This window comes from Astyanax mexicanus, chromosome 12 (genome assembly GCF_023375975.1).
Source record: "Astyanax mexicanus isolate ESR-SI-001 chromosome 12, AstMex3_surface, whole genome shotgun sequence".
In the NCBI taxonomy this organism is placed as follows: domain Eukaryota; kingdom Metazoa; phylum Chordata; class Actinopteri; order Characiformes; family Acestrorhamphidae; genus Astyanax; species Astyanax mexicanus.
The window spans coordinates 3,062,364-3,079,108 of record NC_064419.1 but is presented as its reverse complement, the minus strand read 5'-3'; the positions used below and the strand labels follow the sequence as shown (position 1 = coordinate 3,079,108).

The 16,745-nt window shown below is 36.8% G+C and overlaps 2 protein-coding genes and 1 long non-coding RNA gene across 4 annotated transcripts in view; 1 reads left to right on the top strand and 2 right to left on the bottom strand.

Moving 5' to 3' along the window:
- Positions 1 to 16,745, bottom strand: part of si:dkey-8e10.3 (serine/threonine-protein kinase SBK1) — a 426,835-nt gene that overhangs the window by 78,372 nt on the left and 331,718 nt on the right. The window lies entirely within an intron of this gene.
- Positions 1 to 16,745, top strand: part of LOC125806217 (uncharacterized) — a 185,599-nt gene that overhangs the window by 50,354 nt on the left and 118,500 nt on the right. The window lies entirely within an intron of this gene.
- Positions 1 to 16,745, bottom strand: part of ptpn18 (protein tyrosine phosphatase non-receptor type 18) — a 44,148-nt gene that overhangs the window by 1,882 nt on the left and 25,521 nt on the right. For both annotated transcript variants that reach the window (XM_022670618.2, XM_049486223.1), the window contains 4 exons: positions 10,963 to 11,261; positions 4,751 to 4,773; positions 1,619 to 1,646; positions 112 to 216 (listed from right to left, as the gene is read on the bottom strand). In XM_022670618.2, the coding sequence (XP_022526339.2) occupies positions 112 to 216; positions 1,619 to 1,646; positions 4,751 to 4,773; positions 10,963 to 11,261 (455 nt within the window). The remainder of the gene's footprint in view (positions 1 to 111; positions 217 to 1,618; positions 1,647 to 4,750; positions 4,774 to 10,962; positions 11,262 to 16,745) is intronic.

The following is a 16,745-nucleotide window of genomic DNA, read 5'->3' as shown; positions in this document are numbered from 1 at the left end:
CAATAAAAGAAATAAACGCTTAAAATAGATCACTCTGTGTGTAATAATACATATATATAATATATATAGAGAGTTTCACATTTTTTAGTTTGAGTTGAGGCAAATTTTTACCCATGCCGCCTGGAGCGGAGTAGCTATTGGTGTTGGAGACGTTCGAGATGGTGGAGACGTTAGAGACGTATTCATAATCATCATCTGTGGAGCTGTGGCTGTCAGCTGAGGACACACACACACAATACACACACACACAATATACAATACACAACAGGTTCAGTACACCTTATAACAGGGGTGTCCAAACTACGGCCCGCGGGCCATTTAGAGGTATTTTAGAAATAGAATGAAAGTTCGCCCGCTGTTAAGCAGGTTTTTATAATGTGAGATTCAAAGTTTGAACGCTAGGTGTCAGAAACGGGCCAAAGAGTCTAAAAGCGGAGAGGGTGCGCATTTCTAGCACAGAAAAACGGGCCAAAGAGTCTAAAAGCGGAGAGAGTGCGCATTTCTAGCCAGAAAAACGGGGCAAAGAGTCTAAAAGCGGAGAGAGTGCGCATTTCTAGCGCAGAAAAACGGGGCAAAGAGTCTAAAAGCGGAGAGGGTGCGCATTTCTAGCGCAGAAAAACGGGGCAAAGAGTCTAAAAGCGGAGAGAGTGCGCATTTCTAGCGCAGAAAAACGGGCCAAAGAGTCTAAAAGCGGAGAGAGTGCGCATTTCTAGCGCAGAAAAATGGGCCAAAGAGTCTAAAAGCAGAGAGAGTGCGCATTTCTAGCGCAGAAAAACGGGCCAAAGAGTCTAAAAGCAGAGAGAGTGCGCATTTCTAGCGCAGAAAAACTGGGCAAAGAGTCTAAAAGCGGAGAGAGTGCGCATTTCTAGTGCAGAAAAACGGGCCAAAGACTCTAAATTAAAGAGAGTGCGCATTTCTAGCGCAGAAAAACGGGCCAAAGAGTCTAAAAGCGGAGAGAGTACCAAAGAGCCTAAAAGTTGCTGTAATTAAGGAGTTTTATATTAAGAGACATCATGAAATTAAACATAAGTTTGAAAAATCTTAGTTTACACAACACTGTCAAAGATAAAGACAGTAAGTCAAGTAAAATGGTGTGTAAATGAAATTAATCAGGAAAAAAGTATTATTTAAAGTGGTATATTTCATTATTTGTTTTATTACAGAGTCTGTGGCCCGTGACTTCAAATATATTTCTCCTTCTGGCCCCCAACAAAAAAAATTTGGACACCCCTGCATTATAAGGTATGAGAGAGAGAAAGAGAGAGAGAGAGAGAGAGAGAGAGAGAGAGAGAGAGAGAGAGAGAGAGAAACTGAGACTAATCTAACAGTTGTTCCTGTTTATTTCTTCACAGCACTTCACGCTGGTGCGGTTGATAAGGAGTCTCCAGGGTAAAGAGCTCAGACAGACATCTCAAACCCACACACACACACACACACACACACTCACACCTACCTCCTTCAGTATACTGTCTCTGTGCTCCAGTTGGTAATAAACTCTTTATTTGTCTGTTGTTTTCACTCCAGCTAATCCTTAATTATAATATTTTATAAAACGTATTGTTTCCCGTCTGAGAGCTCCTTTAATCTGAATGAAAAAAAAACCCTGTAAAGTACTTACACGTCCCCTGAGTCGGAGGCGGGAACAGCTGTAGGAGATACAAAAGATCGAAATGAGATTTTTCACCTCAGTTTGGTTAAGGTGCACATCTTCATCTCTTAAAAAGAGAGAGAGAGAGAGAGAGAGAGAGAGAGAGAGAGAGAGAGAGAGAGAGAGAGAGTAGGGGTGGGAATCACATAACAATCATAATGATGTAGGCTATGAGCTGTTTAAACCTAGCTGTTTTAAAGTACTGTTACAATCTTAAAATTAGAAACTTTAGATAACTTCTAAAAAACTTTTATTTTCTTGCACTCTTGAGGTAATTCTGGACGACCGGCCACTCCTAGGAAGGTTCGCCACTGTTCCAGGTTTTTTGTGGATGATAGCTCTCACTATGGTTCGATGTAGTCCCAAAACTTTATAAATAGCTTTATAGCCTTTTTTCCAGACTGATAGATCTCAATTACTTTCTTTTTTTTTCATTTGTTCCCAAAGAAAAACTGGGCAAAGAGTCTAAAAGCGGAGAGAGTGCGCATTTCTAGCGCAGAAAAACGGGCCAAAGAGTCTAAAAGCGGAGAGAGTGCGGAGTTAATTGCATTTCTAGCGCAGAAAAACGGGCCAACGAGTCTAAAAGCGGAGAGAGTGCGCATTTCTAGCACAGAAAAACGGGCCAAAGAGTCTAAAAGCGGAGAGAGTGCGCATTTCTAGCGCAGAAAAACGGGCCAAAGAGTCTAAAAGCGGAGAGAGTGCGCATTTCTAGCGCAGAAAAACGGGCCAAAGAGTCTAAAAGCGGAGAGAGTGCGCATTTCTAGCGCAGAAAAACGGGCCAAAGAGTCTAAAAGCGGAGAGAGTGCGCATTTCTAGCGCAGAAAAACGGGGCAGAGTCTAAAAGCGGAGAGAGTGCGCATTTCTAGCGCAGAAAAACAGGGCAAAGAGTCTAAAAGTGGAGAGAGTGCCAAAGAGTCTAAAAGTTGCCGTAATTAAGGAGTTTAATATTACAAGGTTATTCATTGGGATGCTTTGAGTACACCAATGGTACCCCCAACAGTTTGGGAACCACTTTTTTACTGCACATGGCAGGAGTTTCTGATAAAAAGGCCAGAGACTAAATAGTTCTTCTAATAAACTGGCAACTGGTTGTTCTTTTTTCTCGTCAGCTCTGTTTGCCAAAGAAGAAGCAGCTTTAAACTTCCTTCCACAGGAAGACGAAGTGTAAAATACGAGCGAACTGTGAAAACGGCGAGAAGAGCTGCAGTCTGAAGAACGCAGCAAACTCACAGCAGGAACACACTGTTATCATGGCAATTACCCCCACCGGTATATGAGACTGAGTGGAGCTGAGCTCCTTTATGAAATATCCTTCATTTGTCAGATAAATTGTGAATATAAATGGGGAAACAATATGCACATATGAAATTGAGTGCAGATGAGATTGTTGATAAAGCCCTGCATCTCAGATTGACTTTATGAACTGTATGAATATAGACCATCCGTCTGACAGGTTGCGGCTGAGCCGGTGGGTGGCTGAGGAAACTGGATGAGAATTAAATACAGCTTGTCAAACAGTACTTAGATAATATGCTGGAGAAATGAGAGATCTGTTCTTAATGAAATGGTTTTAAAGCTCTGATATGGCCAGATGTATTCGAAGCTTTAAATCTTTACAATCCATTACAATGGACATCATGTATTTTCTATATTTCTGAATGTTTTGCTGTATACAAACACTATTTGAGAGCTGTTATCCATCAGAATAGACCATGAACCATAATTTAGCCAATGAACCAGTTTATAAACCAATGAAACAGTAGCTTGGCCCCGCCCACTTGAAAAAAGCTGGAAAAACAGTAGCACTAAAGCCATCGAGTAATTTTTACAAAGAAAAAAAATACTTTAAAAGGGCATGGAGAACTCATCTAGGAGGTCCCAAAATAAAACAGTTTTAAAGCTCCAATAAGAAATCGTTTGCAGCTATTGGCCAGATGTATTTGAAGTTTTAAAGAAGAAATTGGGGTAAAATCAAATTACACATGATGTATGATCAGCTTACACATGTTTAGTATCTTTGTTAGCGAGTAAAGTTAAGTTGCTTTGTTAGATTTTGAACAAGAAATGCTAAACTAACATGGCTAACAAACACTGAACTTATCACCAGATGAGTTACATATTAGTTAATTGCTATATAGATTTTATAGTAGAATATTATAAAAGTCTTCTTTTCTGTGCTTTACAGACAGAACAAAGCATTCTTACAATTGTTTTCTATCACTATCACCGAAGATAATTCAGGTCTGAAAGGGTTAAAGAAGAAATCTGGGTAAAAATCAAGTTAACATCATTTAAGATTAACTTAAATGACATCATGAGTGACTGGCCTACCGAAGAAAAAAAAATTACTTTAAAAGGGCATGGAGAACTCATCCAGGAGGTCCCAAAATAAAATGGTTTTAAAGCTCCAATAAGAAATCGTTTGCAGCTATTGGACAGATTTATTAAAGTTTTAAAGGAGAAATTGGGGGAAATTCAGCTCACACGTTTAGCGTATGTAATCTTTTTAGCGAGTAAAGTTAAGATGCTTTGTTAGTTTTTGAACAAGAAATACTAAACTAACATGGCTAACGAACATTGAACTTATTACCAATCAAAATCTTGCATCAAACTTAAAAAGTATAAAGAATAAGGGTGGAAATCTTCAGGCATTTAGAGTAAAATAAATAAGCACACATCAAATATCAACAGCCACAACCAGGCCTGATTACTGCCAGACACTATGAGTGACTGGCCTACCGAAAAAAAATAAATTACCCCAAAAGGGCATGGAGAACTCATCCAAGAGGTCCCCAAAAAAAACCCAGAACAACATCTAAAAGATCCATGGAAGTATCTATGTATATACAAAAGCCCCGTCTCACATCATGATGATGCACAGGACTTAAAGGAAAATATTCTGTGGGCTGGCGAGACAAAAGTGGAACATATAATTTTAGAAAAAACATCATATGGAAAATCAAACATGGTGGGGCTTGTAATATAATAAGCACACATCAAATATCAAATGCAGTGTGCCTGGATGACTGGTATGTACATCATATTAATCTGATTTTCACCAAAATAGTTCTTTAAAAGTACAAAACAAGGAAGTGGACATACCTGTGAGTCTCTTGTCCGGAAGTCTAGAAAAAAAAAAAGAAAGAAAAAACAGGTCTTAATGATGGATACAAATTATTTTTTTTGTCATTTTATTGCTCTTTCCGCAAAATATTCAACTCATAATTATTTTTATAGTGTTTTTTTTTATCACAAAGCAACTGTACAGAGGTTTTACAGGTCCAAGACCCTTATGAGGAAACACCGCACTGATACTGGCAACAGTGGCAAGGAAAAACAGCCTCACACATGTAGATATATAAATATAAATAGACGGCAATATACAAACATGTTAAATATGATTCTACGAACATAAGAATTTGTTAAGAATAACATGACATTAGATCTTAGATTAGATCTTTACTCATTAAATCAGCTATATTGAGGATATACAGTAGGAACCCACGAGACCTTTTCACCTCCCACCCTCATAAATTAACGGTGATTAAGCACATTTTTGGGAAAATTAAGTTAATTTTTCCTAGCCACAAACAGGGCTGATTACTGTCAGACACCAGGAGTGACCGGCTTACAGGAATTACTCCAAAAGGGCACGGACAACTCATCCAGAAGGTCACTTAATAACCCAGAGCAACAAAAGAAAAAAAACAAGAGAACTGCAGGTTTCACTTACCTCAGTTAATGTCAGTGTTAATAATTTAATAATAATAAAAAAGAGACAGGCCAAAAAGGCTATATATATATATATGGTAGAGTCCCAAAGAAAAACAAGGCAAAAGTGGAACTTTTTGGAAATGAATCGCGATTAATCCCTTTTCTTTTTCTTCCTTTTGATCATGTGTAATTAAGTGTGAACAATTTGTATTATTGTTACTAATCCCTAAGAAATAATATAACAAATATAGCCGCAAGCGGCAATCATCGGGTTCAAGCACCAACTTGCACAATGGTGCCTACTGGAGCATTGAATGGTGATGTGTAAGAAGGTCTAATATGATTGGAGGTGCCCTGTCACATTTAGAAATTATCAAGTTTTTCACCTGTTATTAATGTTGAGCAGAGGCCTTTCAACCTGAACAGTGCTTAAATTCACATGTAAATCTAGTGAACTTTGTAGGATATTCATTAAGTGAGTTAGAACTAGTCAAAAGGTGTCTACATGTTATTGGTATTGATCAGGTGGCTTCAACCAGAATGTTCACAAAGTGGTATTCAGATTGACCTTTGAACCTTTGCAGAACAAGCTGAAATGTTTGACCAAACAAGTTTAAATTAACACAAAGGAGTGAATGTTCTGATATGACATGTAATTACGAAGTTATTATAAATCTAGTTCTGAATTAAATGGCGCTTCATCAAGCACCAACTAGCACAATGGTGCCTACTAGAGCATAGGATGGTGATGTGTAAGAAGGTCTAACACAATTGGAGACATTCTGTCACATTTAAAATGATCAAAAGTCTTTCACCTGTTATTAATGTTGAGAAGAGGCACAAAGGAGTGAATGTTCTGATATGACATGTAATGTCAAGTTATTCTTAATCTAGTTCTGTATTAAATGGCGCTTCATCAGAGTGATATTGTACAGAGGTCTTTAACATTGTGAGATTACAGCAAATACTGCAGAGTTACAGCAATTTAGGTTAGAAATTCCAAGGACGCACAGATTGCTTGATGCCTGGAGAGTATTGTATGTGAAATTTTCACAAATGTTTTTAATGAACATTTACCTAGAGACTCTACAGTGTGCAGCAAGACTGAAATGGAGGTGATAGGCCAAATATCCAGAGAGTAGTTTCAATATAGCTATTTTCAAACAATTAGCAATTATGAATGAACAAAGCACTTTTTAAACATAGTTGTATTGAGAAATTTGTCAGAGCCACTGTACTAAATATGGCAAAAACAATTAGATGTCAAAATAGTACAGCATGATTGACATATACTCGTTTTTTTGGAACAGCGCCCCCCAGTGGGCGGATTGTTTCAGCACTTTGCAGGTCACTACAGTGTCTCCACCTGAACATAACTGCCAAATATCATCCAGATTGGGCAACATTCAGCCTGCCAAAATGTCTGCTGAATGCTGATTGGCTGATGGTGTTCAGCCATGTTGATTGATTAAGTTGCCCTTTGAACATCCTTTAGAGGCTGTATGATAGATTCTGCATGCAAAGTTTCAACTTGCTAGGTTGCACGGTTGCTGAGAAACAGTGCTCCAAATTTACCTCTTGAAGTGAATGGGGCATATATCCGGAAGGACTAATTTGCATATGGCGGCCATATTGTTTACATATTTCAACTTTTTCTTAATGAATATTGAAGCGCATGCTCTCACGAGTGTTTTGATACCAAACATGCCAGGATTGGTCAAAAGTCCTAGGACTGGTTTGCAAAAGTAGGTTTTGCATATTATGCAAATTAGCACAAAATCTATATAGACGGAAGTGCATGGTCCAAATTGGAAAGTTGTTGGTATTGACCCAAGGAATCCATCAAAAAAAGAATTTTGAATGTAGGTCTTATGGTTTTTGAGTTATTGAGAAAATTGTGAAAAATGAATTTCCTTGTTTATAGCGCCACCACTTGACCAATCGGTGCCATTTTTGTTGTCCACCGAGATGCACTGATCCTACATCTACCTACCAAGTTTCATTTCTCTATGACTTACGGTTTAGGCTGCACAACTGTTTTTACAGGAGAAAAAGAATAATAATAATAATAATAATAATAATAAGAAGAAAAATCTTAGCAAAAACAATAGGGTTCTACGCACCTTCGGTGCTTGAACCCTAATTATAATAAATCGCAACAATATTACATGACTAACTAATGGATAAAATAATGATAATTTTGTGTAGTGTAGTAGACTAGATTCTTTTCTTACTGTATTATACTGTAATATCTCAGGGTAGTTATTTTTTTATCAATCAACATTATTAAAATATAGTTTAGTTGTTAAATGAATATTACATTAAATGCACAATTTTCTCTTAATTTATTATTTACAGAAAAGTTTAATAATTTAATCAAAAAGAAATGATGAACTCTTGACTTACGAAACTTAAAACTGGAAGAAAAACAACTCAACAACTATTTCTATTTTTAGTCTATTTTTACTTTGTTTACACTAAGAAAAACTTGATATTTCACCCCCTTTTTTCTCTTCTCTCTCTTCCTCTGTGAACATTTTAATACCTGGATAGAAAGTGTAGAACGTGTGTGTGTGTGTGTGTGTGTGTGTTTCCTGGCCAGCATTCCTTCAGAGATGTAATTAAACCCTTTTCACACTGAGAGAGAGAATAAACATCAAACCCGGCCGCTCTGAATACCCCCATGATCACATGAAAGAGAGGAATTCAAATAGAGAAGTAAGAAAAGAGGATCGGAATAAAAACAGCTCCAGCTAAAAGTTTCCAGGCAGACTTACAGACGTGTTATGCAGCACCACGGAGACACAAACACACGCTTATATACTAGTGCATCTCAAAAAAAGAGAATATCATTGAAAAGTTACTACTCAAAATGTAAAACTCATATATTATATAGATGTATTACACACAGAGTGATATTTCTATTTTAAGCATTTATTTTTTCTTTATTGTTATTGATGATTATGAAGCTTACAGCCAATGAAAACCCAGAAATCAGTGTCTCAGAAAATTAGAATATTATATTAAAAGACCTCTTTTTTGGTACTTTTGGAAGTGTGGGCAGCGCGCCAAGTCCTGCTGGAAAATGAAATTCGCATTTCCATAAAAGTTGATAATAAAGTTGTAAATAAAACACAGTGGATCAGCACTAGCAGATGACAGACATGTCTCTCCAAACCATCACTTATGTTCAGTGTAACTTTTAATAATTAATTTTTCTCACCATTTATAATTTATTGAGGCTAAACGCAAAAATAGAAAATTGTATGTAAAGACTTACCATTATTTATTTTTTTAGTGTACAAGTAGTTTAGTGTACAAGAAATACGTTTTTATATATTTTTTTAGATTTTTGTTTTTTCAACTCTGTGCTAACATGAACAATTAATGAAAAAAATTATATTTTCTTTATTTAAAGATTTTCCCATTTTTGCATTTTTTTTGGCATCAGATTTTTGTTACAAGATAGAAAAATTGACAAATCTGAAAATCGAGAGAAGATTTCCTTTTCATTCTCTTAAAATTCTGTTTGCTAAAGGCTGAAATGCAAAATAAGATAAATAATCATTTGGATGAAAATCCATTTCCTATGAAAAAAAAGCAATTATTAAGTTTACAAAATTTTATACATTTATTATTTTAGCTTGATACGGTCAGACAATTTAACTGCTAAGTGTTACACTGACCAGTACCACTTTAAAATAAGACTACCTTTATAAAGGGTTTATAAATGGTTTACAATTAATGTATTAATGGTTGCTAATTAGGTTGTAAATGCCTTAAAAAATCATTAATAATCAGTTATAACACATACGTAGAAAGGGCAACAATGACCTGTTGTTTGCCAAATAGTGAGCTATATTACACAGCCATCTATACTGATGCCCTTTCTACGTATGTGTTATAACTGATTATTAATGATTTTTAAGGCATTTACAACCTACTTATTAACCATTAATAAACTAATTGTAAAGCATTTATAAACCCTTTATAAAGGTAGTCTTATTTTAAAGTGGTACCCACTGATCATCAGTAAATTTGACATTTTATTTAAAAAATTAAGGGAGCAGAGTCTGGAGGAAGAGTGGAGAGACACACAGTCCAAACTGCTCGAGGTCTAGTGTGAAGTTTCCACCAATCAGTGATGGTTTGGATAAAGAGTCATGTCTGTCATCTGCTGGTGTTGATCCACTGTGTTTTATTATTATCAAGTCTAAACTCAAAATCTTACAGCATCTCATGCTTCTTCTCTCTGCTGCTGACAACTTATATATATATAGAGATGCTTTATATAGATTTCATTTTCCAGCAGGACTTGGCACACTGCCCACACTGCCAAAAGTACCAATTGGTTCAGTTAAAACTAAAGACTGGTGAATGTGTGACTCATCAGATAGAGAAGCGGTTGCTTGTTTCTGGTTATGATTATTTTAAATGTGAAAGTTGTGACTTCCTGTAATATTTTAAATAAGTTATAGCGGCTGGTGATGAGGCGATAACACTTGATTAACATTTTATTAACACTTTATTTTGAGTGAACCTTTCTAAATGTTTAATAGACAGTGTATAAATACTACATTAACAAAAAAAAATTACATTTATTGAGGTAAATATGCTGAAGATATTTATACTTTTAATGCATTATTTATATTATACCCTTATATATATATATATATATATATATATATATATATATATATATATATATATATATATATATATATACGCTTATACCCTGCAAACTCTAACACTATTTTTACACCTTCCGCCTGCCTCATTTCAATAGCTAATAAACTTCTGAATATATAGCTCTGGAAAAAAAAATAAAGAGAGCACTTCAGATTCTGAATCAGATTTGGCTGTTTATATGTTTATGTTTGAGTAAAATGAACATTGTATTTTATTCTATAAACTACAAACAATATTTCTCTCAAATAAAAAAACGCAGAGCTTTCTGACCTCAAATAATGCAAAGAAAACAAGTTCATATTCATAAAGTTTTAAGAGTTCAGAAATCAATATTTGGTGGAATAACCCTGTTTTTTAATCACAGTTTTTTTCGTGCATCTTGGCATCATGTTCTCCTCCACCAGTCTTACACACTGCTTTTGGATAACTTTATGCTGCTTCACTCCTGGTGCAAACATTCAAGCAATTCAATTCAGTTTGGTTTGATGGTTTGTGATCATCCATCTTCCTCTTGATTAAATTCCAGAGGTTTTCAATTTGGTAAAATCAAAGAAACTCATCATTTTAAGTGGTCTCTTATTTTTGTCCAGACCTGTGGTTTTAAAATGAGAGGTGTGTTCAGGTAAATTTCTGGCGTATTGCAATCTTGGCAGCGTAAAAAATACAGACACGCCACTGACTGGAAAAGCCTATGAATTCATGAAAACGATGAATAATTAAGAGAATTAGTACGTGCCTTTTGCGAGTTTCGAGCCACGTAATACGCATTACGCATACTTTTCCTGTCGTTACGATAGCAAAGGCACTCTGACATACTCTAAATCAAGCTACATGCTGCATGGATGACTGCTCACCTATAGATCACATTACTAAACGTATAAACAAAACCTGAAGCAAAAGATGCTCCTCACCTGGTAAAGGTTCATAGCCACAGTGACCCAACTCCGACGGCGCCACTGGTCTCCTCTGATTGGACGATCCTGCTGTTCTGTCGGGAACAGGCGGAGTTCCAGCGGGTCTGATTTTTGGTTTAACAGTGCTGTACAGAGCGTTGTTGGGTGTCTTCTGTTTCTCAGAGTCTAAATTGTCGTAGTGGTGGATGGTAGCTGGTGCGGCGGAGTGCCTGGACTTGTTGACTACAGCGTACGTGTCGTTCATTTTGGTGGATGGAGGAGGATGGGAAGATCTGGGCCGGAGGAGAGGCGGTTTCCTGCAAAGACAGAAACACAAAAGGTTAATATTATACTGGTGCATCTAAAAAAAAAAAAATAAAGCGTTTATTTTTGAAGACTTTTATTGTTGATGATTATGGCTTACAGCCAATGAAAATCCCAAAGAAAATTTGAATGTTACATAAGGCCAATTGGTACTTTTGTTTTTTTTTTCCCATTTTCTCCCCAATTTATACGGCCAATTACCCAACCCACTAATTAGGACTAACCCTATTACTAGTGATGCCCTAACACCAGGAGGGTGAAGACTAGCACATGCTTCCTCTGATACATGTGAAGTCAGCCACCGCTTCTTTTCGAGGTTCCGGTACATCAGCTCACAGATGCCCTGTACTGCAGACATCACCGTAGGAGTGATGTGGGGAGAGAGCGCCATCTACCCACCCGGAGGGAGCAGGGCCAATTGTGCTCCCTCTGAGCGCCGGCAGCTTGATGGTTAAGCTGCATGAGCGGGGGGTTCAAACCTGCGACCTCCAGCTCATAGTGGCAGCGCTTGAACCACTCTGTGCCCCGGCCAATTGGTACTTTTGGCAGTGTGGCCAGTGTGCCAAATACTGCTGGAAAATGAAATCCGCATCTCCATAATGGCTGTCAAGAAATACTTGGAAGAAATTGTTTCTGTCATACATTAAAAGTAATCACATTTTTGCACCAATAAAGGTGCATTCTCTCTTTCACTTTGCTTTATCTTGTTTTGGCTGGTTTAAATGTGGTCTGAACCAAAATAGCAAGTGTGCAAGGTGCCACCAACCACAGCACCTGCCGTCCCTCACCCGCTATAACATGTTGTTTGGCTCGCCAGTGCATTCCACCATTATTCTCACCTTTTAGTGCGAACTCTGTAGATCTAAGCCCGGGTAAAGCTGTGTGAACAATATTCTCACTAGTGTGGTTTTCTCACCTACACTATTTTATCTTTAAAGATCTGCATTCACCAGAGTCTCTACTTTATCTTATCTGACCAGAGCGTCTTTCTTATATACACACTATAAACCAGTCAAAAGTACAATATTAAAAATACTTCAAATGCAAAAAATAAATGTTGCATTTTTTTAGTTCATTTGTTCCCCTTAAAGATGCAAAAATTTTGTAACATTTCTGGTTATTGATTGGAGCTTAAATGGCAAAAATACAGAAAAAAAAAATCTGAGGTGAAAGAATGCAGGCTGCCATCATTGCTATCTTACACCCCACCAACAGTCTATTTTCAAGCCTTGCTCCCACGCCGTTAAAATAGAGTCTGAGTTTAGGAAAAAATCTACACTGATGGTTTGGTGTGGTGATCTGGAAGTGAGGTGTGTTCAGGTAAATTTCTGTCGTGTTTCTTGTATCTTGGTGGCGGAAAATATAGGAGCGCCACTTACTTATTAAAACCCTGACAACAGTCAACAGTCAGCTGCCAAAAAAATCTATCTTAGCCAACCAGGAAAGTCATGTCAGCTTTTACATCAACAATTAACAGAATAAAGAATAAAATAACATTGCTGTTCCCTTAAATGAGCTGCTGGTGTATCTTTACAGTGTGAACGAGAAAAAGCGCCGCGCTGTTAAGATACGAACGAAGATACAAAGAAGTCAGAGCTCACCTGCCTCTTAAAGGGAATGATGAGTGACACATTATTAGCCATAATTTCTCGATTTAAACAGTGGTTTAAGGAGTTCAGAGTGGTTGCAATATCAAATTTAGTGCAAATACAGATCTAGACGGAAGCATATTAGTGCTAAACAGAAGTGGTCAGAGTACAGAACCTTGTGGAACACCACAGGCACGACTGGTAAGAGCATGGTAACTCCTCCATACCATAACATTAAAACCACCCATGCTCTGAGTGGTCCAGTGGACCAAGACACTGCCACTATTTTGGGCAACTTTTATAATCGACATTGATCAATTCAAAAGTCAATTGTTCCAATTTTTCATGTTTAACTGTTATAGTAGGATAGGGTTCAGTTTGTTAAGGCTCTAATTGTTCTATTATTTTGTACATGACTGTTCCTGTATTTTTTTATTATTTTGTTATGTTGCACATTGCTGTTTTAATAGTGCACACTGCTGCTACCAAAAAAAGCCACTAGATGGCATTACATATATATCTTAATTAAATTATTTAAATTTGACCATTAGTGCCTACTGTGGTGTATTACAGATCACTTGTATCACTTGCATCACTTATATCAAGCCCACCTTTTGAAATAAGATATTGTAAATTTGATGAATCAAACCAATGACTGACCACAGACTAACCTAAAACTGGCAGAGGCCTCTCTGCTGTAAAAAAAAATCAAATCGAGAATCAAATCGAACCGTGACCCTAAAATCAGAAAATCAAATCAAATCGAGGATTAAGAGAATCATGACACCCCTTGTAGATATCAACTCTTGCCAGGTGACGGGTGCGACTAAAAGCAGATTACCAGCTTTATTCACCTCATCTGCGCTGACTGATCCGTGAATACACAGATGGCTGAGCTGTGTCTTCACTTCCTCTCTGATGGTATCATTTACTCAAGAAAATAATTTCTTGATCCTGTGCTCATCTCCAATTTAGAGAAGTCTTCAGACGTCTTCTGGAAATGAAAGTGTCAAAAGCGTCCTTTTTTAGCATTTTTGCAAATCTAGCAAATGGAAAGCAGGAAATAAGCCCTGCTGATTTCTGTTCTCTTGTAGCCACAAGCAATTCAAATATGAAAAGACAATTTGAGACAAAGACAAAATGAGCAGACATGAAAATACACGTTTAAGTCATTATATAAGACCTTTTTCTGGTACTTTTGGCAGTGTGGGCAGTGTGCCAAGTCCTGCTGGAAAATGAAATCTACATAAAGCATCCCCGTAAAAGTTGTCAGCAGCAGAGGGAAGCATACTGAAGTGCTGTAAGATTTTGCGGGGGAAAAAAAAACACTTTAGACTGCACTTTAGACTTGATAATAAAACACAGTGGATCAACACCAGCAGATGACATGTCTCTTTATCCAAACCATCACTGATCATCAGTAAATTTTAATTTCATTTAAATGAAATCAAGGGAGCAGAGTCTGGAGGAAGAGTGGAGAGACACACAGTCCAAACTGCTCAAGGTCTAGACATGTCATCTGCTGCTGTTGATCCACTGTGTTTTATTATCAAGTCTAAAATCAGTGCAGTTTTGTTTTCCCACAAAATCTTACATCTTACAAAAAAATCTTACAAAATCTCTTGTCCATCCATCCATCCATCCATCCATCCATCCATCCATCCATCCATCCATCCATCCATCCATCCATCCATCCATCCATCCATCCATCCATCCATCCATCCATCCATCCATCCATCCATCCATCCATCCATCCATCCATCCATCCATCCATCTCATATCTATATAAAAAAGGCAACCTCCTTAACCTTGAATGGTAGTAAATGTAAATTTAAATGATTTTTAAATCATTTTGGAGTTTTCCTATTTATATATATATATATATATATATATATATATATATATATATATATATATATATATATATATATATATATATATTAGGAAATTCTGACATAATGTCAAACACAAATGTCAGATTTAGATTATGTAAAAAAGTGGAGATTCAAAAGTATACTCCTATAAAGTAGACGCCTATAAATCATGATTGTGAATGTCACCTCAGGCTACAGCTTGGGAACACCCATACCTGTATACGTTGCGAGGTGATATCTTGTGAAAGAAGTTGAGTACTTGCCAGTATGCTCATTTAAAGGCACTGGGAATACCAGAGGGATGGTAAATTCCATTTCTTTAGATAGTATTGATCGTGACAGGCTGAATCTGGCTAGAAGTCTTTAGCTTGGTTCTTGGTAAGACATGGTTAATTGCATCATGATCGAAAACGCTAAAAATGCCTCGAAATTAAAGTGCAGTAATGACCCAATGGCAAGTATGAGCTGCACTGGAACTTCATGTGATTGGCTGGGTTACAAATTCTCTGCAGCTGGTAAAACAATACCTAATCTAATGCCTATTTAAAAACATTAACGCCAAGACATGTAGCCTACGCCTCGTTTCCTAACTTCACAGACATTACATGTAGGTTTAATTTTAGTTGCTGACTCATAAGCTTTGGGCAGTTTCTCAGACAGGTGTTAATGCTACTCGTAGACTATATTCACATTACATTTCAGTGGAAAAAATCCCTCATTTTTAAATACTGTGTAGTCTAGGACTTGGCTTAAAGGAGAAATCTGTTGTAAAACTGATTTTTTGGTGAATAGCCTTTTAACCGAAGCTCCCAACAGGCTTACAATGCTAGTGACAATGCTAGAAATCTCTATTTTTACATCATTATCAAGCTCAAATGAGCTCTATACTGCATTTGTAGAATTTTAAAGGCCCTGACATTTAAAACGCGGCACTGAGAACTTGAAAATAAAAATGCACAGGTAGTTTTATTTAAAAATAAAAATACCAAGAGGTTGTTCTCCAGGTGGCACCATCTTAAAATTAATTCACGTTAATTTCTTAGAATAAATGGATTTTAAGTGAGGCCACATGTTTGTAATGGAGGCATTTTTACCAGATTATCGGCTAAAGATTATGGGCGTTTTACTCTAACTACTACTTTTATTTAAGACCCAGGATAGATTGTTTTCCGAGATTGGAATATATGATCAACTGTGAAAGCAATTTGTTCGAGCTTGGGAACAGTCCAGAGTCCTAATCTCTGGTCCTTCTGAGATCAGTGGTCTCGGATTTGCTTCAAGTGAACTATGGTGCGGTCAGATGGCGCTGCAGGTGTAGTAGCTATCTGCTCCCAGTGCTGTGTGTAGGGTTGTGTGAATGGTTAATTTTGTAATGGGACTGCTTCAACTCCATTGCTTCAACTTATCACATTATACATTATCTCCCCTTGCAATCAGTAGATCATAATTAACCCATACTGTTGTAGGACTGGAGCGAGGGTACTGCAACAATCTCAGCTTTTTGGAGACCATGGAGAAAAATGCAAGGCATCCCAAAAGTGAGCGCTGTTCCTCACCACCACTGGAGTGTTTGCAGCTAAGTTAAATAATAAAAGGTAGCAAAATGCTAAAGCTTTTGCAAACTTGTACACTAAAAAAGTGACAATAGAATTGTGCAATTGAGTTTCTTTTTGTATTATTGAAGCAAAGTACTTTATTAAAAATTGAAATAAAAAAATTGAGAAAACTCAACATTTATTGTGCTAGATTTTTTTTTAATTTTGAAGAAAACCCCAGGCAGTTGTGGTAACTAGAAATCCTTAGCCATGATAATGAACTTTTTATTTGTATTAAAACATATATTTCAAATATTAAATACCAACTTAAAAAAATAAATTTGTGGGTTTTTTTTCGTTCTGTGATTTAAGTTCTTCGACATGTATATCGTAAGTTTTGCCGACTATGTTTTAGGATCAACTAAATGCAGTGGGCGCAGCATTATATTTTTATTAATTTAATGTAGCAACTGGGAACT